The sequence below is a fragment of the Eumetopias jubatus genome, unplaced genomic scaffold, assembly GCF_037043125.1.
Source record: "Eumetopias jubatus isolate StellerSeaLion01/CBP00866 unplaced genomic scaffold, mEumJub1_p1.0 scaffold_5, whole genome shotgun sequence".
NCBI classification, from domain to species: domain Eukaryota; kingdom Metazoa; phylum Chordata; class Mammalia; order Carnivora; family Otariidae; genus Eumetopias; species Eumetopias jubatus.
In genome coordinates this window covers 85,786,611-85,814,124 of record NW_028274811.1, presented here as the reverse complement: position 1 = coordinate 85,814,124, position 27,514 = coordinate 85,786,611, and the positions used below count along the sequence as shown (strand labels likewise).

The 27,514-nt window shown below is 37.0% G+C and overlaps 1 protein-coding gene across 2 annotated transcripts in view; it reads right to left on the bottom strand.

Moving 5' to 3' along the window:
- Positions 1 to 27,514, bottom strand: part of MAN2A1 (mannosidase alpha class 2A member 1) — a 166,141-nt gene that overhangs the window by 37,994 nt on the left and 100,633 nt on the right. For both annotated transcript variants that reach the window (XM_028102691.2, XM_088023423.1), the window contains 4 exons: positions 7,657 to 7,822; positions 6,119 to 6,337; positions 5,236 to 5,358; positions 1,587 to 1,701 (listed from right to left, as the gene is read on the bottom strand). In XM_028102691.2, coding sequence (XP_027958492.1) covers positions 1,587 to 1,701; positions 5,236 to 5,358; positions 6,119 to 6,337; positions 7,657 to 7,822 — 623 coding nt within the window. The remainder of the gene's footprint in view (positions 1 to 1,586; positions 1,702 to 5,235; positions 5,359 to 6,118; positions 6,338 to 7,656; positions 7,823 to 27,514) is intronic.

The following is a 27,514-nucleotide window of genomic DNA, read 5'->3' as shown; positions in this document are numbered from 1 at the left end:
AAACAACAGAAAACCATCCTTGATGACACAGGTCTGGGCCAAAGCGGGTGCCATGCTGTACTCAAGGAAGAAACATTCCATTACAAGCAACAGTTTTTTAAGCAAATCTAAAAGCAGATAAGGCACATCTCCTGTGTGATGGGGATGCTACTTTGTACCCATAAAATGAAACCTCTGGCCATAGCTGAAGGTGTAATTTTAGAGCTCTCAGAGATGTGGAACAATGGCTTATGCAAGAGTAGAAAAGGATGGTCAAAAATATTGTTTCTGACTTACTAGAGATTTTAGAAAACTCAATAAAAGATTATTTCAGAAGCAAAGACTTTCTTGTAGGTAGCAAAGTGAATATTCCCTGAACACAGTACCCTTTGCTTCGCCACAAAACCCAAAAAGCAAACAGTGCCTGCCCATATATTTTATCATTAGTTTCCAAACGCTTTATTATCTACTGGTATAAAGATTCAAGGAAACAATATTTCCTTTTCTAACTTTTTCAGCCTAGCTAACAGCAAAGAAAAATCTAAAGTGGCATTTTTATGAGGTCCTTTTCTAAGAGAGTTGATACCATGGTTAAGTGGTCTGGTTACTAGGATTAAATTTGTGGTTGGAAAAGTACTCCATTCTAAAGACAGTGAATTCAACACCAACCAACATAAATGTGCAACTCTGAGGGTGTCTGGGAGCCACGGCTCCATCCAAATCCACTGCCCATGGTTAAGTCCCTAAGAGGATTAAAAGCCTATTTACTTGTCACTTGGTTGATAAAGATGCTGCTCATCAATCCCGTCCTAAAAGCAATAAACAATCGCCCGATTTTATACTCTCCCAGGTAAAGACTTGTAAACAAAAAGAACTAGTAAGGAACATTTTTCTTAAAAGAAAGTTAAATTCCAGTAACACCTGCTATTGTAATACATTCCATATTTAAGGCAGGCCATACGTGGGGGGAGTGTGTGCATGTCAGAGACAGTCAGTGATCCACTAACTGAAAGCCGTATTTGACAGAATTCCCATTTTGTAAAATTAAAACAACAACAAAAAACCCCACTGTTTTTAGATCTTAGAAATAAAGATTCCAATTAATGAACTCATGACCAAGACAAATATTATGAGAGGTAAGAGGAGATATACATAGGGAAAGAACATACATATGTAGAGTTAAATGTTTTACCATTTCTGATTATCAAAAGGCTAATAAGTATATTTTTTAAACCACACAGTGAGTATGATGACAAGTTTAGGAAAGACTACCATACATACCATGTTCAAAAAACCAATTGCTCCGTGAGAGACTATGGACTCTGAGAAACACACTGAGGGTTCCAGAGGGGAGGGGGGTGGGGGGATGGGTTAGCCTGGTGATGGGTATTAAAGAGGGCACGTTCTGCATGGAGCACTGGGTGTTATGCACAAACAATGAATCATGGAACACTACATCAAAAACTAATGATGTAATGTATGGTGATTAACATAACATTAACAACAACAAAAAACCCCCAAAAAACCAATTGCTAGTTTATTAAAAACGACAAAGAATTCCAGAACCAGTGCACATGTTTCACAGCTATGCTGCTCTGTTTTCTTACCCTGGATGTTGTACAGTCGGACTCTATGGGTAACATGTTCCAAAAAGCAAGTCACGTCTGAATAAAACCTTCCACGTTGCACTCTGACAAAGGGCAGTGTTGTGTAAACATAAGGCTGAGGAGGAAATGACATTTTTAAGAAAAATTTCAGCTTTTAACTTTTCCAAGGGATGTTTATTATCATTTCCCAAATGGCAAATACATACCACCTGATATTTGCAATCTCAAGTGAAAACCAAACCTTACAAGGTATCAGAACAGACGCATGCTATAAAAATGGAGTATAAGGTTTTTCATTAGACAAAAAGTACTGAAAATAGAAAATAAAAATGTTTACAACTTGACTGGCCTAGATGATCTACAAACATTCCTCCCAGCTATAAAAATTTATAATTAAAACCCTTCTATATTGTCCATCTGCTATTTATTAGAAATACCATTCATTCTACAGCAGTGACATTTTCCCAGGCAAACATTTATTATAACCGTGGCCCCCTAATGTTCAGGGGTCGGGGGGCAGGTGGCAAGGATGACCACAGGGAGTCATCTAAGCAAACAGAAAGCAGGATTCAGAGACATCGCTTAATCACAGTGAGGTTTACTAGTGTTTAAAACACACTGCCCTAGCTGAATATAAAGCAAATTTACAAACTTGAAAAAACTATGGCAACCACTGGTTTAAGGTTTCGTCATTTCGAATCTAGTGTCAAGAAAAAACAGGAACAGAACTTAACTTCTGTGACACAGGAACACACTGAAAGCATTTATGAAGAATTATATTTTCTCTTTTTCTTTTTTTTTTTTTTGGAAGGAATTATATTTTCTTAAGCATTACAGGCTGCAGAAGCTCAACAATGGCACCTAGGCTTGCATTGCGAACTACTTAAGTAGCATCAGATTTTCAGAACTGTGCAATTTTCTTCCAAATGTACCTCTCTGGTTCTAGAAAAAATATTCTGAAATTAATATAATGCGTTAAGAGTTTACAAAGTTCTTGGATCTAATTTTACTATATAGCTAAAAAGTAAGGGAAGAAGATGAAAGCTGGCATGGGGATTTCTGGGCTCCTACCTGTTTCTGATGCCCCCACCTGCCTCCCTGATAGTCTTTTATTTTTTCTTTGTAAACATATGATAATTCTCTTGGACTTTTTATTTAATATTAGAGCTATTTAAAGATAGAATAATTTTAAATAAATTAGTCACAATTGTCCATACATAATATTCCATAAGTATGCTACTTTTCATTTTTTCTTTAGTATAAGAACACTCAATCAAAACCAAATTCCTGGGGTGCCTGGGTGGCTCAGTTGGTTAAGTATCTGCCTTCGGCTGGGGTTATGATCCCAGGTTCCTGGGATCAAGCCCCACTTCAGTCTCCCTGCTGAGCAGGGAGCCTGCTTCTCCTTCTCCTCCTGCTGCTCCCCTTGCTTGTGCCCTCTTTCTCTCAAATAAATAAATAAAAATCTTAAAAAAAAAGCAAACCCAAAACCCAAATTCCTGTCTAAGTGAGAACAGACTGATACAGCTTATACTTAGGATGCACCACCCTTCCTAGAATGGCTACTATGAGCTGTAGTTTACCTTTAATTCCTCACTGATTAAAAAAAAAATCAAAACAACAAAAAACTAGACTCCTTAGAACAGTCAATGCTTTTCTTTAAAATTATTTGATTTTGGTTAGCAGGTTTTTCTAAATTGAAGAACAAAAGTAACTTCTGCAGGAGACAGGTCTCTAGGCAACAAAATATGGAGAATATTTAACTTATCTTGAAGTAGAGAAAACCTATATAAGTAGAAGAGCAAAGGAAGATGCTCTAAAGAAAAAAATACAGGACTACACAAAAATTAAAAAAAAAATACTGTAACAGCATAAAATAATTAAATTAGATGACGCATGGATGGAACATTCCACAATATATAGGAAAAAGGATTAATTTTTACCATATATAAAGAATGCTTATAGATCCGTAAGTCATACCAGTAGAAAAACGGTCAAAGGACTTATATAGGAAACTCACAAAAGATATAGGAGAGAGAAATAAATGTATGAAGTTTAGCTTCCCTAATAATCACAAAAACTTAACAGTAAAATATTTTTCACCCATTATTATAGGTAAAGCTTTTGATATGGCTGATTCTCAGTGCTTGGAGTGCTGTATTAGAGAGCTACTCTCAAAAATGCTGGTGGGAGTGAAAATTTACGCAATCACTTTAGAGGACAGAGAAATGGTACGTATCAAGTTTTTTTTTTTTTTTAAGGTTTTATTCATTTATTTGACAGAGAGAAACACAGCTAGAGAGGGAACACAAGCAGGGGGAGTGGGAGAGGGAGAAGCAGGCTTCCCACTGGGCAGGAAGCCCGATGCGGGGCTCAATCCCAGGATCCTGGGATCATGACTGGAGCTGAAGGCAGACACTTAACGACAGAGCCACCCAGGCGCCCCAGTACGTATCAAGTCTTAAAGGCCTCATCCACTGACACAAAATGACTCTTCTAGAAAGTTATTCTCAGGAAATAATCATCACTGCATAAAAAGAATGCTACAAAGAAAGCTTATCACAATGTTACAGTAGTGAAGTATTGAGGTATTGGGAGAAAATCTACATATGCAACAATAGGAAATTCTTTTTTTTTTTCCACATATATACAACATTTTTGTGTGTGTGAGAACATTTAAGTTCTACTCTCTCAGCATATCATATAATACGGTGTTATCAACTATAGTCCCCATGTTAGACATTGGACCCTCAGACCTTTAATCACAACAGTATATATTAAAATTGTGTTTTCGAAGAATATACCATTTGATTGTGAGCACTGTCACAATGAAAAAATATGTAAATGTAGGAAGACAAAACTTGAAAATGGGGGAGAAAGGGATATGCATAGTAAGACAATAAAAAATACATCAAAATGTTGGCAGTGGTTTGCATGGCCTTCGGAATAGTTGGTAAATTTTATTGTTTTCTTCAGTTTTCTGCATTTTCAAAAATGTGCCAAAACTTATATATATTACACCTTTACAGTCAAGGGGAGGGAAACATTTTTCTTTATTTTTTTTATTTTTAAAGATTTTATTTATTTATTTGAGAGAGAGAGAGAATGAGAGATAGAGAGCATGAGAGGGAAGAGGGTCAGAGGGAGAAGAAGACTCCCCGCTGAGCAGGGAGCCCGATGTGGGACTCGATCCCGGGACTCCAGGATCATGACCTGAGCCGAAGGCAGTCGCTTAACCAACTGAGCCACCCAGGCGCCCAATTTTTTTGTTTTTTAAAGTGCTGAAAGTTAAGGAGAAAAATGGCCCATTGGGCAATTTATTCTTCTCCTATGGCTAGATAATTTGTCTCTGTATATATGCTGTGCCACATATGTACAGAACACCACAACAGCACCTGAACCCTCCATCAAATCTGGCTTCTTTCCATGGAGAGCAACTGTTCATTGTAGCACCTTAATGAATTCCAACCCTGCAAAATTATTTACCTAATACTCACGACTACCAATTGCCAAGTGTCAATAAGGAAATATAATAGTGGAACCAACTCATCTATACCTAACAGATGACAAAATAATGAGATGAACTTATTATTTTCTTCATTACTCTTTCAATAAATGCTTATTCACAGCTCAGTTCATTGGCACTTACCTTGGCTTCCCCATCAGGTAAGAAGAGGTAGGCACCACTTTTGTCCTTTTTACTGGTGGTTCCATACCATGAAAATTGCACTTTTACTTCATGATGTTTACTGTCTTCTTTATTTATCATTTCCTAAGGATAAAAACAATGTTTAAAAGCAACTCACTATATTAAGATTTTAATGTTGTATCTGGTTCCATGTATATGTTGATTAAAGAAAAAACACCAAAAAACCTCAAGACAGACAGAAAAATGCTAACATTCAGCCTCTAATGTTCACGATTCTTGGATGAACACCCCAAATCTTATATTTAAAAGTATACTTTTATAGCTAATACTTAGAATTTAAAACTTTCACAATAGAAACAAAAAGTCAGAACACACTTCATTAAGGAAGAAAGAGATACACAAATTAAGAGATGTAGACCAGTGCTTCTCAGACTTTCTGTACTGAAGAAGCAGGTTTATTTTTTTATTTCCAGTATGCATGGACCAATATTTTTGTGAAGTACAATAAGAGTGAATTACTAGAAAAGTTAAATTTAAAGTGATATACAAAATATACACTCAAATTTTTTATTATTAGATTCAGCAAGCATAAATTTATTGTGTCATTGTGCTTTCAGAGTTTCCACAAACATTTTTCTCAACCATCACAGCTTCTATACTTATCGTGTGGACCAGTAACAGTTCACGGAGCAGCAGCACCCACACACCACCCTTGTTAGGAGCAAGTGGTCACAGTGGACCACATAAATCAGATACATATAGCTCATCCATCCTTTCTCCCAGAGTATTTGCATCGACTTTCCCCCCTCGGCATATGTAATCTGCACATATTATAATAAAAGTGATAAGCCTTTCATGAATTTGAAAACTATTCAGAACATACCTCCAAAAGCCCAGACTGATCAAACCGAAGTTTAACAAAGGAGTTCTCCAGAGTTATATCTTCTTCAGTACTTTTTACGTTCTTCATGTTGAAAATTCCTTTATCTTTTACATTACCATTATGCAGGACATACTCAGCTAAATGTGGGTCTGAACTTGCTGATTCCAAAATTCTATACACTTTCAGTCCGAGTGGTGGCATCTGCACTAGGAAAGAGATCTTTAAAAGACAGAGGAGAGAATTTTTTTAAAGAGAAATGCAATCTACTGAAAGAAAAGCATTTATACATCTAGTAAGAACAACAACAACAAAACTATCATATTTTAAAAAGAACTTAATACTCTACTATAAAGATGTTTTGAGAATTTATGGGTAGAGTATCCACATTTCCGTTTATCCAGGGAATCTAATAACTTCAAGTTGGTAGGACTATCAAAGGCATGAATGCTTTCATTCAATATATGAAATTATACGAGCATCCTCAATTGTCCTATGGTGCTCTTAATGGATGCTCAGAGGAGAAAATTCTTCATGAAGGTAGGAGCTTTAGGTGAACAACGATTTTTCTTAATTATCAGGAATCTTTTCATACTATGGTTTCAAGTACATTAAAAATAAAAGTGGTAAACGTAATACTATAAATATTAGGCACGCTAACAGTGGCCATCGAATGCCTGGGGTCCAGCAGACAAAGCACAGAGGATGCACACACACCGTAAGTCGTGACCTCTGCCTTCTAGGAGTTATTCCTCCCTTTTCTAGATAGGCTGTTTCCTGTAACATCTGACCAAAACTTCTATTATCTTCTCCTTTCTAACTAAAGGATTATGAATTTATGAAAGCAGCCAGCAAGAGCTTTTAACAAGCAAAGTAATTCTCATTTAGAGTTCCCAGCTTATCATTGTGTCTTCAGAAGTACAGTTTAACTTGCACTCGAGACTCCAAAAATTCAACTTTTCTAGTGATGTGGGGGTCCAGTTTAATATTACTTTAAGAAATTTTCTCCAAAAATGTCTATTACTTCAGGCCAGGTTTTCCACAGTTGTATCTCAGGTAAAAAGCACCTTCCTCTATTTTAAGAAGTCCTTCTTTTATGGTGTGTCATGTCACCTTTGCAATGAAACGCTGAAAGTACCTGAAGTCATTTAGAAAAGGTGTTATTTATCTCAACTTCAGTGTGCATAACTGTTACTAAATTGAGTTAAACGAAAAATTTCAAAATTTTTTAGGTAATGATGACTTCATTACTTCAGGAAAAAGTTCCAATACTTACAAAGATATACAATATACATGCTAATAACATACTCATAATAACATGTGATATACACAAGAACGAAGATATTAGTATTCTAGGAAACACAGGATCTCTTTTCCTTTAGTGTCATTTAACTGGTCAGTTCAATCCTCTGGTATCCACAGCTTTAACCACTTCACATACACCAATTTGACGGCTTGAGGGGGCATGGACACAGATATAAACTACATACTAACTATGCTTTTTTAATGGTGCCTCTTTAAGTTCTATGGCAAAAACATACCTCATAGGCTGTCTGTGAAATAGTACTTGCTGTATTCCAAACTGCACTCATCTGAATTTCCACAGGCTTTCCGGAAGCAGAAGACACTTGTGCTGTGGGGGAACTCACATAGACTGAGACTACTGAGATTCGGTCTTGTTCTGAAGGATTACAGACCACAAGATACCTGCAAAAACAGCTGCTTCACTACTTGGGTCTTAAAACAGTATTTCTACTTCTTTTACACTATGTGTAAGGACTCAGCTTGTAGACATAGAGTCAACACATGGAGAGGTCTTACAAGGAACATTCTGGTAAAATTTTTGGAGAACACGCAATTTCATCACAAATAACACACAGTACAAAGGGTAATGAAATAATGATTCACTTTCTAAGAACAAAATGTTATACAAATGGAAGACATTAATAGAACTATAATAAAGTTATTTCCATGGCCCAGAAAATGACCTATATAACACATGGTTTTATTAGCCTTTCTAAAATAATCAGCTTTATACGATTAATTTCCTGATCTCTGCCTAAGCTTGCTGAGTAAGAAAACACATACATTGCCTATTTGTACTTTAGCCACAATTAATTTCAATTAAAATCCTGACATTCATTTTAGACCACTAAAAGACAACAAAAACGTATGGCTATCCCCACAGAATCACACATTTATTTTATATACATGGGGTCCTTATTCCCCAAGAGAGTTGGTTCTGGAAAAAAGATCATTTGAAGTAACTCCACTTAAAAAGGGGGTTAAAATTTTATAACAAATAGTGCTAAAAAAGATTTGACTGGGCCTAGCTAGAAAAAGGACAACACACACTATTAAAATAAGTTTAGACAATTATTTTAAACTACATGCAATTCTTAGAATGAGCAAAAAATGAATGAACTGGAGTTTCTGGCAGACTTTTTCCAACAATATTTTATATTAGCACATTATGACACCCTTCACACATTTAATTTTTATAGGATGGTTTTAAACATAACTACATTTGTAAAAAATATTCAAGGACTTCATCGTTTTTCCTAAAGTCCTCTTCTTAATTTCTTTGATATTCAAAGAATTCTTAATTGGAGATCCTCACTGTTTCATGGCTTTGCCTGTGAGCAGAAATGTCCTAGACCATCATATCACAGACTTCATGAAATAGAGTCTTTGAAAGATTTATGATTTTATGATCAATTTGAATCATATTATATTCAAATAAATCAAAAGATATTTCAAAGAGGATGTTTGAATAATATAACTCACTGATTCATTAGTGAATACTTTCTTGATCGAAATATTTTGGTTTCCTATACAATTCTGTAACTGCAGGAACACAGAACTGAATAGCCACATAGCAACCCCATCTCCCCGACCCATAGCAGCTACATCAAAGATGAGAGACACTAACTAATATTGTGTATTTAGTGCATTAGAAAGCGCAGTCATGCTCTTTTATTTTACGTGTGTCCTGTGTATTTCAATTGCATTGCAAATCACGTAAGAAGTAAAATTAATACCTGCAGTGGTCAAAACTAAAGTGAAGGACAATAGGAAAACACAAAAGAAAGAGCATGTAGCATAAAATCTATAAAATGTTTGACTTATAAAGGGTATATATAAGGTTTTATACCTTATAAAAGGTAGCTCTTATGATGGAAATAGTATTCTGAGATACCAAAAGCGACAACACAGCAATAAAAATGTCTCTAATTCCTAATGGCTTATAGTATGCACCAGGATCACACAACGTAGCTTACATCACTTATGTTCACCGAGATTCCACAGATGTACGAGAGGAGTGGCTGAAGCTGTGTAGTCAAAAACATATTTACAAAGGACACTGAAGTCTTGACATACTGGGTAAAACCCTATTTTATCCACAGAAGCAATTCTAAAGGATAGTGAGGGCAATGCTTAACAGACTTACCTGAGGGATCTGCCAACCTATTGGCACCCTCCTACTGCCCTCTACCAGAGCTTATGTGTCACCTGAATCGTCCCATCACAAACACACCTGGAGAATCACAACTGCCAGGATTCATTGTTACCAGCAAGAAAATACTGTATTCCTAATTGCAACATGGGGAAGAAAAACAGTTGAGGATCACCTATCCTCAGCACCAAAGATGTTTAAGCCAGCATCCCAGAAATGAGTGATTTACTGCTTAACCCCATGTTCCCAGAGGCTTAGAGATAATATGGTCTGAAGACTCGGGCCAGTATCCTGATTCTGCAGAAGCCCTGAGGCACACCCAGGTACTGAGCCTAGAATTCCTACTGGCAGGTTCGTTGGATGCTCTACTACACAGGTCTGGTCATAAGGGCTCTGATAATAAAATGTAACATGTGCCCAAGAAATAAATTAGGTAATAAGCATCCAGAACACGGATTCCTTCCCATGTCTCATAGGGGGAAAAAGATTCACATTTAAAGCAAATAATAATTTTAACCATACATTTGGTTTTTTATATTAAATCGCTTTTTATAATAAGCTGTGAACTAGGGTCTGTTTTGTTTCATTTTGGTAGCTAATTAGTATGTGACCATAATGATGCTTCTACTGTACTGAATGATTATATAATTATCATGCCAGGAATCTATTAAAAAACTAAATGTGTAGAGTACATAATGAGTATAATGTTGCACTAAGAAAATCATTTTTTTAACATAATTAGAGATTCACACCATGTTCTTCAAGCACACCACAGCATAAATTTACCTGACATACACACAACTCTTATCTACATACATTTTAAGTAGAGTACAGAGAAAGTATAATCACATATGAAATATTTCCTTTGGAAATAAGCACACAATCAAAAATTAACTAAATGTTCATTTTTATTATGTTTGGTAGTCAAACATTTGTTATACTGCCAACATCCCTAAATAGGAGTCCATTTAAACTCATCAGCTGTGAATGAAACCAACAGGTTTCAATATCCTAAATATCAAACTCAGTTACTGAAAATTAATATCTGATTCACACTAAAGAAGAGGAGAGTAATACTTATATACTAAAAATGGGGATAGTTAATTTCTATTTTATCTTGTAAGTAACTGTAAAGGAAGCTCCTAACTTTTTCCCCCTCGATTTTCCCCACATTAGCTTCTTCCTGTCATCTCTCACCAGGTCACATCCAGCCTTCTCATTCTCATTATGACACTAGCCCCGTTAACTTGGGCTTACAGCAATGATCTCAATTCTCTGTGTACAAGGAACAACCCTCACCTCACAAAGGCAAAGCTCATATGCTACCTGCCCATCAAATTAGATGACAGACTATGATCTACTTTGAGAGAAAAATGAAAGGACATCTACATGCTTTGTAGTCAAATTGGGAATCATTTTATGGAAGAACTAGAATTCCATTGTAAATGTGGTTCTGTCCTTGAAGACTCTATCGAGGATGAGTATATTTAGAATTCCTTCATCCCTTTTGTAGAAATGATTCATGCCATGTTAAAAAAGATGACTGTGGCACTCTCTCTCTAAGGCAAATCTAATTGGTGCCAACTCTGAACAAGAGTCTAGGAGCACATGGACCTCCTTCTAGGACTGGATGAAGGGCAGAGCGGAAGGAGTATGCCTCATGGTCAGAGTGACCTTGGAGTTACCACTTAGCATGCTTCCTGTCTGTGCGGCCCAGCCCTCGGGCCTGTATAGGCAACTTATAAGGTACAGCTTTTCATCTTTCCCACCGGACAGGTAGGAAACTGAGGTTAGGTACAGGTAATACTCACCCAGCAAAAAGTGCCACAATAAGGCTTTGAACTTGACCTTACCCCCTTAGCCATCTTCTTAACCATTTTACTCACAGGTCAAGCTCATTAAGTACCTTTTTGACAATGGGTTTCCTGTGGAGATTTCCTTAGTTCCAAATTCATATGTGGAGAATTTTTTTTCCTCACTGATGCCAAAGATCCCCATGGAGTCTCTTTCTTTGGGAAGTTCAGGATTCACAGAAAGCTATTTGCATTTCAACATATTATATTTGTAAATGAAAATTTATAAACTGGAACACTGGAACAGAAAAAATCTTGCAATATACACCAAGGAGCTCATCTTATGACCTCACGACATGAGGTAAGCAAAACAATATTCAAGGAAAACATTTAAGAAGCATTACATATATTTATGACTGTGTAAGGGAGATAAAAATGAGAAGTATCTGCAAGTCCCCTTTAAGTGTTTAAAATCAAGTAAGCAAACACCAGGTTATATGAAAAATCATTGTAACTTCACGTGCCTAGTGTAGTACCTGACACAGAATAATAACATTCAATAAATAGTTGATAAATGAGTAATGCACAAAAACCCCACTAGGAGAATGTATCATTTATAAATAATGCCTACTAGTACGGGGCTTTATAATTTTATCAGATCATTTTCATTTTGATAATTTTAATTCCACAAAAAAATGCTTTTAAGGTCGACAAGCTATATAATTAACCCCTTTTCAAAGACAGGAGAAATGACAGATCCAAGATCACAGAGAAAGTTAAGAATAAAGCAGGCTAGAGCTCAGTGTGTCTGATTCTTAATCAATGACAGCATAGTAAAAAAATTCATATCAAATAAGAATATATTCATCTTCCCTAAGTAGCCTCATCAGTGGAGCATAATCTAAAGAGTAGTAGTAAACCTAGAGAATTTTCTGAAGGTGGAAATATACAGATTTATATGTTTGTAAAAATTTCAATTTCTAGACTTGAAGTCTTTCTGATATAGTCCACCTAGTTTTCTCTATTTAAAAACATAATGCTTACAATGTTAGTTGCTAAGGGGAAAAGAATCAAGATATTAAAAACAAAAAGCGATTTTGACACATGACAGGTCTCAAAAATCACAGAGTTCTATGATTCCTGGGTTCTGGAATCAAACAAATTCAAGCTGAAAACTCCACAACAGGCCTTAGAATTTGAGAGGCTTTGGGCAAGGTATTTCATTTCTCCAAGTCTTAATATCCTCATCTATAAAATCAGGAGATAAGACTCTTATTGGAGTTAAATGATAAAATGTTTGGAAAATCACATAGCTCAGACCTGAGACAAAGTAGAATCCCAAAAGCAATTAAATCTCTCCTTTTCCTTACAAAATCCTCCTGGCGTCCTGACCAGGGACTCTGGTACATGAATCACACTGGATGGTGAAGTGAGTGTTTTAATTAACCCAGGTCACTGAGCTGCCTTAAATGCTTTTTGGTGTAAGGCATATAAAAATCTAAATGACAGAAATTAACTAAACTACGTATGTGATAACAAAGATTCCTTGAAACGAGAGTTCAGATAACATGGGAGGGGGGAAATAAACGCACAGGTGCATATAATACGCCCATGTACAAAGTAACCACATGGTGGAGAGAAGGATACCTCCTGTTATGTGTAGTTACAAACTCATGAGTGTGATTACATAGTCCCTGTCGTGGAAGCACCTACAATCTAGAAGAGAGAGACGGAAACTGTTAAGTTCAATACAACAGGGTAGGTAATAAAGGTACGCACAGAGCATCCTGCGATGCACACAAGAAGGTGGCAGAATGATTAAGAATCAGGAGAGTATTCAAAATAGGAAATTAATTTTACACCAAATGATTGTATATACAGAAGATGACAAAACTTTATTGGGAGACATAAAAATGAATAAACGGAGAGACATACTTGCCTAGGAGATAAAAATAAAAGACCGACAAAAAACCCCAACTATCTCAAAGTTAATTCATGAATCTTATGCAATGCTAATCAAAATCTCACTGAAAACCTTTTGTTGGGAGAAAGAGCAAAAAACAATTCTATATCTATAATAATAGACAGGCAAGACAAATGGTTAAACAGACACATTAAAACAATATGCCAACACTGATTCTAGATTAAAAAAATGTGGAAACATAAAAAATGATGTAAGATTAGTAGAAAAAGATAAGTATGTCCTCTGTGGCACAAAGGGTCTCTCTAACCATAACAGTACAAAAATAGCGAAGTGAAAGGCTAGCAGAATTGATAATAAAGCTTAAGCATTTTCTACCTTAAGGTTAAAGAATCCAAAAAGAAAAGAAAATCAAATTTGGGAAATTTGTAAAGTGCTCTTACAAATCAATAGAAACATAAATGCCCAAGTAGAGAAAGTGAACCTTTTTCAACTGTCAGACTGAAGTCGAAAAATCAGGGCTGCTTCAGCCTCTAGGAGACACAGCTCTCGGAGAGACGGAGGAGCTGACAGGCAAGAGCTCCACTTCTACCGGCCAACTAGAAAACCCAGAGAGATGCGATAATCGTTTGCAGGCAACAGAGAACGCTGCCGAGGGGTGCAAAGAACTTCAGAGACGTGAGCTTTCTTCTCTAGCCATTTTACCCTGGGGCATGCCAATTCTCAGCCTGAGAATGGCTGAGTTCCACACAAAGCCTAGAGGAGGGTCACTGTGGGAGCAGAGTGGCTGAAAAGCATTTGGTGAGGACTCAGGACGCTTCAAGTATACACGTAGCTTTCTCATCAGTACACGTGGCAAATATTGGGCTGCTGTACAGAAAGGGAAGCTTAAACCCTCAACAGAAAGCTGATGAAAAGTAGAGCAGAGACATCTCAAGATATTTTATGCAAAGATTGATTTATTTGAGAGAGAGAGAGAGAGAGAGACAGAGTGGGGGGGGGGAAGGGGCAGAAGGAGAGGGAGAGAGAATCTCAAGCAGACTCCCCTCTGAGGGCAGAGGCCAATGTGACACTCCATCCCTGAGATCATGACCTGAGCCGAAACCAAGAGTCAGACACTCAACCGACTGAGCCACACATGTGCCCCCTCATGACATTTCAGAACCTACCAGGGAGTAGGGTCCACAGAATATCCAAGACTATTAGCTGAAAACTTGGAGAACTAGATGAACAAGTCATGAATTAGCCTCAGTTTAGCATAATGCTTGATTAGAGGAAGACTGAACGCTTTCCAGAAGAAAGTATTTTCTGGAGACTACATAAATTTCATACTCAATATCTACCACTTAATACAAAATTTCGAGACATCCCAAAAACAGAGCCTCATGATTAAACACCAAGGAGAAAAAGACAAAAGAATGAGAACTACACATGCTCTAGATACTGGAGTTTAACTGATAAGACTTCTCCTAAGTAGGTGAAGGGATGAACACTTTCACCACAGAAACTGAATACATTAAAATTAAACAGAATGAAACTCTCTAAGGAGAAATATTTGAAATTAAGAATTCTGCAGATATATTTAACAACAGAGTACATTCAGCAGAAGAGAAGTTAAACTATTAACAGGGTACTTCCTCTAGATTCTGGTATTATGAGTGAATATTCTGCAACTACTTTTTAATACTTCTGGATGTAAAACCCTCTTCTACGAAAAGTATGTATTTTTTAAAATAATCAGAAAAATATGACAACAACTATGCTTGTTTATAGTACTAATAGACAATGCAGTAATTCATAAATAGCACTTTACCATAAAGAAATAATTTTGCTATTTTTAACTCATAGTAAATTTGACTCAGCAAGTGGTATAATGTTTTTCAGCCAAAATGGTAATAACAATACCGATTACACCAACAGCTGTACTTAATTTGCCTTTAGAACACTGCCTAGCATTCAGGATGTACTTCACTTGAATTAACTCTGTTCAGTTTCACAACTAACTTACGACATCCTAAATCATACCTATTTTACAGATGTGTACAGTGGTTCAGTATCCACTCACGGACACAGAGCCACTTAAGTGAGAGAGCCAGGATTTAAATTCCTGCAGTCAGGCTCCAAGGAACCTTGCAGGTAAGGAGGGTGGTTCTATTTTCCACCAGTGTATGCGCTAGAAGCAGATGCGCCGTCCGCAGCACTCAGGAGTCCCATCAGAGTCCCCATGTCCCCAAGGCTCTCGGTCTGCTGCTTCATCAGAGTGCTCTGTATCCACCCCATAAAGAGCCTTCACTCGGAAACCCTCCAATCACCTCCAATGGCAGGACTGAGGTTTAAGGGAGTTTCTTTGAGATGAAATCAAGGCTACCTTCCTGAGCTGCTATAATGACAACACAAGCTGTTCTTTCACTAAGTTCTAACTTTTTTTAAGAGGTGGTAGGAAGGGAACTGCTATAGTAAGTCTCCATTTTGCAATTGTGGTGTTATTCTGGAAAATAGTTTCCTATGTCCCAGTTATTGGACGAGCTTGCTTAATTTCCACGGTTGAGTTTTCTATGTAAAAACTTCCTTTCGTAGTGTTTATCCAAATGAATGTTTTATATACGATTTATGTGTTAACAGACAAGACAACCACTGTTAGCTAGATGCAACTCTAGTTATCACCTACTTCGGATCCCTCTCCCCCAGCACATGTAGCAAATGGAATTAGGTTTCAAAAAAATGACGCTAGGGGCGCCTGGGTGGCTCAGTTGGTTAAGCGACTGCCTTCGGCTCAGGTCATGATCCCGGAGTCCTAGGATCGAGTCCCACATCGGGCTCCCTGCTCGGCGGGGAGTCTGCTTCTCCCTCTGACCTTCTCCCCTCTCATGCTGTTTCTCTCTCTCTCTCAAATAAATAAATAAAAAATCTTAAAAAAAATAAGTAAAAAAAAAAAAAATGACGCTAGTTAGTGCCAGAGGTGGGACTAGAATGAGCCCCTGACTCTCAGTCCGGGGCTCCCTTCACAATACTGTGCTCTTTTTAGGCACCTGACCATGAAATCTGCCCAAAGCTCAATGGTATGGAAACGAAATAGTATATAAATGTTGTCAGAATTTATTGCTGCAAATATTCTTTATAGCTGCAACTTGATACTATAAGGCATTAATTGTCAAAAGTACAACTACATATTTCAGGAATGGGGAAAGCACTTCTAAAAGCCAAAATATTAACCAAAGTAGAATCAACATGCAATTTTACAACTTTTATAAATAAAACAGGCCTGAAAAACCTTACATCTATTTTAAGGGCATAAGAGAAAACAGCAATAAGAAGGATAAATACTCCTTTCCAACTATTCTAAGACCTTTGGTACTAAAGCAATAATAAACAGATACAAAAGCTGCACATAATTTGGCTGACCCTACGAGTCTTGTCACCAATTAAGTTGCTTTCACTATGAGAGAGTTTTGCCTAAAACAAAAATACCATCTGTTTTACCTAAAACATTAAGATGTTCTATTTTCTTGTCAATTCAGAAATCACATCTGTAGCCATTTTCTGAAAAGACAGCAGAAGGCATTATATTTATGGGTGACTGCATAAGGAATGATGTTCAATCAAAATGTAATTTTCATCTACTGGGAGAAAATTTCATTTCTCCAATAACTATAACACTGTAACTTTGGAGGAACACATAGTACATAAACAGGCTGATTTTCATGAATAAAAAGACCTTAAAAGTTAATGCAGTAAAATAAAATTTTGTTACTAAAGACAGACACAGCAAATATGTTTGTATTCACTTTGTATATCTTTGCCAACAACAGAAATCTATCCTGTGTAAGGTTTTTCAGGTGAAAAGAAAAAAAAAAAAAAACAACAACTTTATGTTGGTGCTATGTCTCTCCATGCAAGTGAGCCATCATATAAAAGGTAAAATTATGAAAACAACAAAACACAAACCACTTTCTATTTTCAAAACACTTTTAGACACAATACTGGTCCTGGGAAAGACATTCTACTCTACAATCCAATGAACCGACTGAAGAAGATACAAAACACTAGAGAAAACATCACTTACAGTGAAGGCAAACACAATGTCACAAGGGATAAAGAACGCGGTTCGAAGAAAAACACACAAGCCATCCAACTACCTATAATACTTCGAGTATATTTTAAGCACCTACAAAAAAACCCCTAAAACCCAGGTATGTTTTACTTTGAAAAGTAGCCTAATTTCACATACAATATTCTTGTCTAAAATAAAATAAAATAATAAAATAATGCTGCTCTCCAAATAAGGATGAAATAAATACGTCCAAAGGCTCTATTTAAAATTTTTCTTTTACCACAAAGTTGTGAAGTGTTCTGAAGTCCAAGATGGGCTTGAAGCCCTTCCTGACTTTTTCAGGATCAGGATACCTTCACTAAAATCCTTTTCCTTGCTCGTCTTGTAGTGCACGCCTTATTAATCTGCATTTAGAAGGAAAAAAAATCTGGTTCAGAAGAATAGAAGACTTTGAAATACGCCATATCACTTCAGTCTATGCTGTGAACTGCTTTGAGTTAATTAGCCCTGTCTCCCCAGTTTCAGAAGACATGATGGACACGGGGAGGAATGAAGAGAGAGAACAGAGGACTGAGTGCGCAAGAAGCCAGAATAAAAAAAAAAAACCCAGCTAAGGACTCTCATTTAATCATCACTTCCCCCCACCAACCCCAATACAAATCACTTTTAAAAATGACTCGTAGTCCAGATATTGACTTTCTCTCTTTCATGGTGCATTACACAGTTCCAACTAACAGGGGGAAAACCTTTGGCACCACAGCAATAACAGAAGGGAATCATTCAAGATTTGCATTACCTGGCAGATACACCAAAACTAATGTCAGCTTTTCTTTGCCACTATCTCATCTCTTTTCCCAAGTTTTTCTTAGGTTTTACCAAGTTATGCATTTCCAAATATCATAACTAAAAATTATTATAATCCTTCCCAGATTACAGTTGGTAGTCCCCATGCTAACTCTACCTTCACAGTGTAACAAAATATCTCATCATAATCCAACACACAGAGGGCACACATTTTTCCTCTCCATCTTCTGCACTCTCCCGATTATGATCCTTGATGAGGTAATTGCAAGATGTTGGAAGCAACAAACAAAATCACTTTGATTTCATTAGACAAACCACACAACTAAAACACCTTGTATAAACTTAATTCACTGTATAATAATCTGACAACAAACTAGAACCACACAGCTAGTTAAGAAAGTTTGATTTAAAGTATAAACAATAAAAAGGCAATTAAAACACAGACTAACCAGGCAATTTAGCAGGTGTTCACTGAACACATAACTACTTTGCCATTGCTTTCCAAGAAATAAAACTTAAAACTACCATTTTAAATGCAGTCTGTTCAGGCACTTCCACAGATAAAATCTAAAGCTAATAAAATCTAAAATAATTTTGTACCTAGGAACAAAATCACAGCAGACTAATTATAAGGGCCTGGCAAGGAAGATTTTTTTCAAGTTCACATAAAATTGATGAAAAGAATGATTTAAGATATCATGCCCTGAAAGCACTAAGGAGACAAACTCCGACCACGTTGTAAATCTTTCAGAAATCGGTATGTGAGAATGATGGTAGCCTACTGACAAACATTTTCTTCCAAACTTCTAAATGACAGTAAAAATGTATATATAATTAATAATACAGTTATATTATTTAAAGCTGCCTATCATAAACTTTAAACTGCCTAATGCAAAACTGTACGAAGTATTATTTCAGGAGGTACAAGAAAGGAATAAGAATTCTTTTTTTAATTCTGATAATGAGGAAGCCTAATGTATATTCAAGAAGCTAGAACACTAGTAGACAAGCAGAATCAAGGAAAGGACTCTTATAAAGAAGAAAAGTTAGCACTTAAATACCTCTGTGCTTCTGGAATGTGGTACAGAGGGTGAAGAGTCAGCACCACTTGACCTGCAAAAATTTCTGGAAAGACAGACATTTTTCAATTTTTGGAAGGGATGGGAAGCCGGACAAAGAGGAAAAGTGGAGGCACTTAAGCATGATGCTAGTAACAATCCAATGCAAGTCAGAAGAGTTATGGTGCTTTCTCCTGTACTGTGCCTTTATTAGGGAATTTGCTAATTACTTTAAACTAATTTTTTCGTAATTCTTCCAAACCTTTATTTTATAGTTCTATAATCTCTACCTGCAAAATCTGAAAAACTCTGAAAATCAGGTTTTTTCAAAACTCACTTGGTGGCAAAACAAACTGAAATGACATGAAGCCACATAAAATTATTTATTCTACTTGATTAATATTCAGAAATTTTAAATTATTTAATGAACCCTGTCCCAGACTTAAATATTTATGTAATAATATGCCATATATGCATATTATGTTCCTAGAAAATAAAAATTCTGAATTCACAAAAGATTTCAGGTAAAGGATTGAGGATTTTATTTAAAGGTAGGCTATACAAGCAGTCCAAGTCACAGACTACTTATAGAAGACACCCGATATGTGGTTCTGAGCAAGAAAGAAAAAGAAAAAAACAAAAAACAAAAAACAAAAAAACCAAGAAATGAAAGGGGAAGGAAAACATGAACATATCCCAGCACAGTGCTACAAAGGCAGGAACACAAAATAAATCTGTCATTGAATGGCTGACTACCTGAACCAAGGAATAAGTATCTTTTAACATGACCCTAAATAGGTCATTAAGAAACAGTAAACATTTAAGAATATTCTATTTTCTTAATATATGAATACCCCAAATCCCAATAGGACATATATGCTTTTACTTTACCTCTATCCCAATTCTTAATTTTGCAATATCTACTTATGTTTTGGTTTTAGAATAAATGGAAAATCTGTTTCTTTAATAATTGTGTTAGATATGATTTTCCTAACTGGTAGGAGAGTCTTGAGAACAAGCTTTTAAGAAGCTTCTAGCACCCAGGACTGATTTATTCAGCACAGACCTGTTTCTACAGTGTGCAGAATACAACTCCAGTCTGAGAGAAGAGGGCAAGGAAGAGTAGTCCATGATCAGAAAACATGGAAGCTGGCCTGAGTCGTCTAGTTAATGAACCTAATGAGCAGATAATGCTAGCTGCCTACCCAATAGCCATTCCCATATTCTCCTTTCCTGACAGAAACTCAATTTTACTCAGGAAGACAATAATCGTGGCTTAAAAAAAAAAAAAGCCCTTGATTCTCCATGCTTGAGGTGGCTACGTGACACAGTTCTGGCCAATGAAATGTAATTAGAATTCAGCAAGTGGAGCTTCCCAGAAAGTTATTATATCCTCAGTTTAATAGAAGTCAGCAGACTCAAGTGGCATAACTTTCATCCTTTGCTTGTCCTATCCCTTCCTGGCTGGAACACAATGCAACGTCCAGAGAACCAGGCACAATCCTGAGACCAGGAGAACCACCACAGGCTAATGCAGAGCGGAGAGGTAAACGGGGCCTGGTCCTTTCACGACCTCATGGAATGCATCACAAGGCCTAGACTACCTACTACTTTGAAACTTGGTTTCTTGGGAAGCCAATGTAGCACACTTTTTGTTACATGCAGTTGAATGCAGTCTGAAGCGAAACACTATACTCACAACAAATGATACTGAAGTACCCAAAACTCCTACTGATCTTAAAAGAAGGTAATACTGAATGCAAGATGATTCTCCTAAAGCAAAAATTTTCCCATAAAGATTGATCACTACAAACATATTTTTCCTCAGAGGGATGCTTAGTTTTAAATCTGTCCTTAATTGCCTATCAATTACTACACGTAACTTCTCATAATTGTCACCTTCTCTACCACAATTTTTAATGATCAATCAGCAAACATCTCTTGTATACCAAGTACTTCTTCCTTATTTCATTCAACCATTCATAACTTCTTTAATTCAAGTGAGTCTTCTTTATTTTCTCCATGGAATGTGAAAGGCAGATTTCATAAAAACTTAAGCTAAAACCTCAGAATTTACCAATCCTATGCTCTTTATTACAAAATACATGCTAGCGTAGGCATTGTTTTTAACTTTATATAGAATTTTATGAACATAGTATATTTGACCAATTCCTCGATGGTTATTATTGAACAGTTAAGTCTTTTAAAGTATTTTTTCAGGTGATAAAGCTGAGAGAAAGATTTTGCCCACAGTTCTCTTCATCTCTACACAGGATAGATTTCTTACAGTGCAATGCCTAATTTGAACACTCCTGGCACATATTACTGGGTTACTTTCTAGACAGACTGCTAGGTGTCATGTAAGAATGATGAATAAGACCCAACCTATGCCTTCATGGGGTTTATAGCAAGCTTCTTCAGAGGAATATTATATATGTGCTATGTGGGACAACAGTGGTGAAACACACAGTCCTATGGGAGCATACAAGAGTGACACCTAACATGACTCAAGTATACTGGAAAAAGTTTCCAGAGAATGTAACATTTAAGCTGAGTCCTAAAAGATAACCAGGGGTCAATCAGGCAAAGTGTGTGTGTGTGTGAGAGAGACTGGGGATGTGGTGGGAGGGGGTTTTTGTTTTGTTTCCAGGCAGTGTGTGTGTGTGTGTGTGTGTGTGTGTGTCACTGGGGATGTGGTGGGAGGGGGTTTTTGTTTTGTTTCCAGGCAGTGTGTGTGTGTGTGTGTGTGTCACTGGGGATGTGGTGGGAGGGGGTTTTTGTTTTGTTTCCAGGCAGTGTGTGTGTGTGTGTGTGTGTGTGTGTGTGTGACTGGGGATGTGGTGGGAGGGGGTTTTTGTTTTGTTTCCAGGCAGCAAAGGTCTAGAAGTAAGAGAACATGGCATGTTAAGAGAATTGATAGTTGAAGGGCTGAAACACAGTGCAGGCTGGGGTAATGTGAAAGATGATGCTAGAGAAACCAAAATGTAGACACATAATTCAAGTTAAAGAGTCTATGAGTTTATCCTTAGGGCAGTGGAGAAAAGAAGAGTTTTGAGCAGCTGTAACATCATGGCTAGTATCTGTTAAATGCCTACTAAGTACCAGATTCTACACTAAAAATTCATATACGTAACCTTATTTAATTTCTCCGACAAATGTATGAGGGAGGGACACCTGTCACAGGAGTGTCGCCATCACTCAGGGGAGAGACAGGAGCCACCTAAAGTAGGGCACTGGTACTGAAGCTAAGGAGAAGCGGACAAAACTATGATCCGTTTAGGAAGTAGAATGAAAAGACCTGGTATTTATTTGGGTACAAGGAGAAAGTGAAAGAGAAGAGACAAAGATGATCAGGGTAATCCTGCACTTTATTGTACAAATGAATATACCTTTGAGACTGAAGGGGGACACTAACGAAAAACTGGAATACATGATCACTCAAAAATTGAGGCCCAGGTAACTGGATGACGATGCTGAAATTTTATTAAGGAGCTCGGGACCACAGAATATTTGAGTAGAGAGTAGGAGTCATTTTATTTTTAATTAAAAAAAATTTTTAAAGGATTTTATTTATTTGACAGAGAGAGATAGCGAGGGAGAGCGCACAAGCAGGGGGAGTGGGAGAGGGAGAGGGAGAAGCAGGCTCCCCGCTGAACAAGGAGCCCAACGCGGGGCTCAATCCCAGGACCCTGGGATCATGACCTGAGCCGAAGGCAGACACTTAATGACTGAGGCACCCAGGCGCCCCGGGAGTTCAGTTTTATACGCACTCAAATGGAGGTACAGGTGGACCATTCCCATGGAGCTACCCATTTGGCCTGTGGGCAGAACTTGGCAAACTTTTCTCAGAAGAGATATGTATACGGTGAGTCAACAGTACACGGACAATAAATGAAGGCAATCGAGTAGGAAATATCACTCTCACCAGGAGCTTTTATCTTTTAAATCTTCCTGAGGCAAAACAATTACTTAATTAAGATCTCTTATATGCTCTTGACTCTCTACCTCTTTTAGATTTTAACATAACCTGAAGCTACAGATCTATATTCCTGTAGCTTTTTCTACAGTACATACCTAGCTGCAGTCCTGGTAACCAAATTTCCAGTCATGATCTGCATTTCACGATGTCTCATTATTTTCAATGCCTTCTTACTTTTGATTAGTCAGCTGAGTTGACTTTATCAAGAAAATTTTCAAAAAGAAGAGTACCCATGGTTCATTTTGTGTTTTCATATTTGAAAATGTCTTTTTTTGTTGCTTTCACATATAAAAGATAACTGTGAGTATAAAACGATTTAAAAACTCTACAGTCTTCTCGTTACAGAGAAGAAACCTAAGTCTGTTTAGCTTTTGTTCCATATTATACAGTATCTGTCTTTCTGCTTGGGTACTTCTACAATGTGTCCCTTTCCTTTTAATTGGACTAAGTTACCAAGACATACCAGGAGTGACCCTCTTTTCATTTATATTACCCAGAACTTAACCCTTTTATCTATAAAGCCAGACCTTCTCAGCTCAGAAAACTTTTCATCACTTCTATCTTTGATCATTGTCTCTGCTCCATTTTTTTTTTTCCTGAAGAAAATCAGTCTTTTGTTAAAACCTTGTCCTCCATACCGATCATCTTCTCTCTCGTTGTTTCCACTCCTCTTCCTTTTCTCTGCATTCTTGCAAAGCATCTCATGGGTTTTTTTTCTTTCGTGTCTCTGGACGCTCTTTCACAATGTCGGCCTCACTCTTCAGTATCACTTGTAAAGATGCTCGCTCATCGTGCCCCCACCAATAACCTTCCCTTTTGTCGCTCCCCCGTACCATCTCACCATTTTTCATCTCGGCTCTTTGTTTTCCGTTTCAGATTTCTTAGAGATCATGACTCAAATTTTTTGAGAACTCCAAAGAGGTTTTTTTTGTAATGTTTTCCTGGTCTCTGTAATAAATCATTTTAAAAGGTAAATTGTTCTTCTGAGTCTTCATGTAGCACTACTTTCTGTCGTTCTGTAGAGCCTTTGCAAAGGTTTGCTAGGATAACTTTCCCTTTACTTACCCTCACAGAAGCAGACATCCAGACCCTGTGTATACTAATGGTACTCTTGGTCTTTATTTTGGGATTAAAGCCCCTCTCTTACCTAGAGTTAGTTTATTTGACAAGTATTTGGCAATGGATTCAAAAGCAAGGTATTTGCCAGGGGATTCAAAAGCAAGGTAGTTCCCTGCCATCATGGAGCTAATATTTTAGCAAGGGAGATAGACAGCAAGAAACAAATAACCTAAATAACCAGCTTGTTAATAATGCCTAAAGGAGGGGAAGAAAAATGCAGTGATGAAGAAGAGAAGAAGAGAAAGTTATATAATATATAAAATATATAATAAGGAAGTAAGTCCACATGCATAGAGCTAGCCTGAGTGCAAAGGTCCAAAAGGCCACCATCCAAGGTGGCTATGCCTGTATATTCATTGTTTTATGCCAACTCTGGCGAACAAATGGAGGGATTCTTTCTTCAGCAAAGACTATCATGGGTATCCTTCTGGCCCATGCCACTGTCAATAGTAATCTCCTTGAACAGATACTTCGCTAGGTCAATGCTCTACCATCAGTTCCCCACTTGTTTCTGGCCTATTTTATTTCTTTTCTTTTTTTTAAATTTTATTATGTTATGTTAATCACCATACATTACATCATTAGTTTTTGATGTAGTGTTCCATGATTGATTGTTTGCATATAACACCCAGTGCTCCATTCAATACGTGCCCTCCTTAATACCCATCACCAGGCTAACCCATCCCCTCACCCCCCTCCCCTCTAGAACCCTCAGTTTGTTTCTCAGAGTCCATAGTCTCTCATGGTTTGTCTCCCCCTCCGATTCCCCCCCCTTCATTTTTACCTTCCTACTATCTTTTCTTTTTTTTTTTTAACATATAATGTATTATTTGTTACAGAGGTAGATTCAACAGTCTTACACAATTCACAGTGCTCACCATAGCACATACCCTCCCCAATGTCTATCACCCAGCCACCCCATCCCTCCCACCCCCCACCACTCCAGCAACCCTCAGTTTGTTTCCTGAGATTAAGAATTCCTCATATCAGTGAGATCATATGATACGTCTTTCTCTGATTGACTTATTTCGCTTAGCATAATACCCTCTAGTTCCATCCACATCATTGCAAATGGCAAGATTTTTTGATGGCTGCATAGCATTCCATTGTATGTATGTGTGTGTGTGTATGTATGTGTGTGTGTGTGTGTATATATATATATATATATGCACACCACTTCTTCTTTAACCATTCATCTATTGATGGACATCTTTGCTCTTTCCATAGTTTGGCTATTGTGGACATTGCTGCTATAAACACTGGGCTGCACATACCCCTTCGGATCACTACATTTGTATCTTTGGGGTAAATACCCAGTAGTGCAATTGCTGGGTTGTAGGGTAGCTCTATTTTCAACTTTTTGAGGAACCTCCATACTGTTTTCCAGAGTGGCTGCACCTGCCCATTTTATTTCTGTCAGATTCATTCTCCAAATTTTTTGTGAAATACAGACACAATGAAAGCCCTCTTATAAGTGTGAGTAAGGCTGGCAATAGACCTATTAACTGAAAGAGATCAAGTTGACTTGAAAGTTAAAGTTTTTAGGTAGTACAATTTTAAGTTACACACATATGACTTAATAATTCATGTTTTCATATGTTTTATATATACTTATATATATAACATTTCCTAATCTACTGATATTAAGAGCAAAGCTTCTGGTTTAACTATGGGACCACTAACTGGAGTCCCATGTCATATTTTCTGCATAACTATGCATGTGATTAATCATGTATGGTTTCCAGATTAGGTTTTTCTAAAGCAGACCAAGAACTTCACCACTTGAAAAAATATTAAGCAATATGAGTACAGACTGCTTCTACATCATTATGACTTCTTCCCAATTTTTTTTAGGCATCTCACCAGTGATTCACATTTGTTGAAAATTTCTAAAGAACCCAACTTCATTTAAAAAAAAAAACAATCTTTTCGTATAATTCATCAGTTCAATAAAAATTAATCAAATTGTGCAAGAAAAATAACAAGAACAACTGATCTGGGAATAAATAATTGTTTCATGATAATCATACAATTCAACGGAAAGACCAGAGGGAGAGAATTGTACCAGTTTCCCTAGCTAGTGGCCTGTTAGGGACAAGGTCAGGTTATCATGGGCACAAAAAAGGAATGGAGAGAATCAGTTGATCTAGTTGGCCAATTAAATGGAGACTGGTTAACAGAAATCTTAGGAAGAGAGAATGAATAGTTACTTTTTCTCCTTACCACGCTCAAAAAGTAGCCCCGTCCCTGTATTAAAATATTAGTTCTCTGTTCTAGGTGGTAGAGTACCCAAATTTCAAAGCTTTGGGGGTAGACATTATAAAAATGAAAAGGAATCAATCTCCACACCTGCTTCTAGAGACCTGCAATGTAGCTATTATTTCTAACTGTTTACCGCTGGTCAGTGAGTAATTGTACTTTCCAGTCCGGTTGATCAACTTTATAGTTTGTGGATATCTTAAATTGTGGCAATAGCTTGACTGTCAAACCAAGGTTTGGTGTTCCTCTGATTGTTCATCATCATCTTTGTTTTCATGAGTTTTAAGAGGAAATTGAGAGAGTCAGTCTCAGAGTCCCTAGTCTGCCATCACATAAAATGAAAGTGTCAACTTTTTTGTTTTTTCATATAATAAGTGTTATTCATCTAAGTCAATGTAAGGCTGAAACAGTATTTCTGGAATTAATACTCATCATTTCTGATATCATAAAATAAATAGAAATGTTAAGGGTAGGGAGACTGTTGTGGGAAAGGTAGAAATTCTCTCCCCCAGAGACCTTTATATTTCCCTGAAAAAAAATCAGGCAAAATACAAGCCTGCGAATGACTGATTTAGAATGGCAAACACCGGATAAGATTATTTGATGTTGTGATCCAGACATGATTGCTCTAAAACTAGTTATAACATAAAATTAACTAATATATCGTGTTGAAAGTATCTCCAACTCCCTAGGAAGTTTTTGGTTACTTAAAGTAATGTACTATATTCTACTCAAGTCTTTTGGGTCAGACATCCTTTCTAAAAATATCCCACATTACACACAGGCTGAAACGTGTTTCTGGATAATTGGAGAACCGGTCAATCTATATCTTGAAACAAGTCAAAATTAATAAAATGTAACTCAGATGCAACATAGATGAAAACACACAAACAACTTTCACAAGCAAGAAATACTTAAACAGAAAAGCATCTCAGAGGAGAGTTTAGGAACTCCTCCT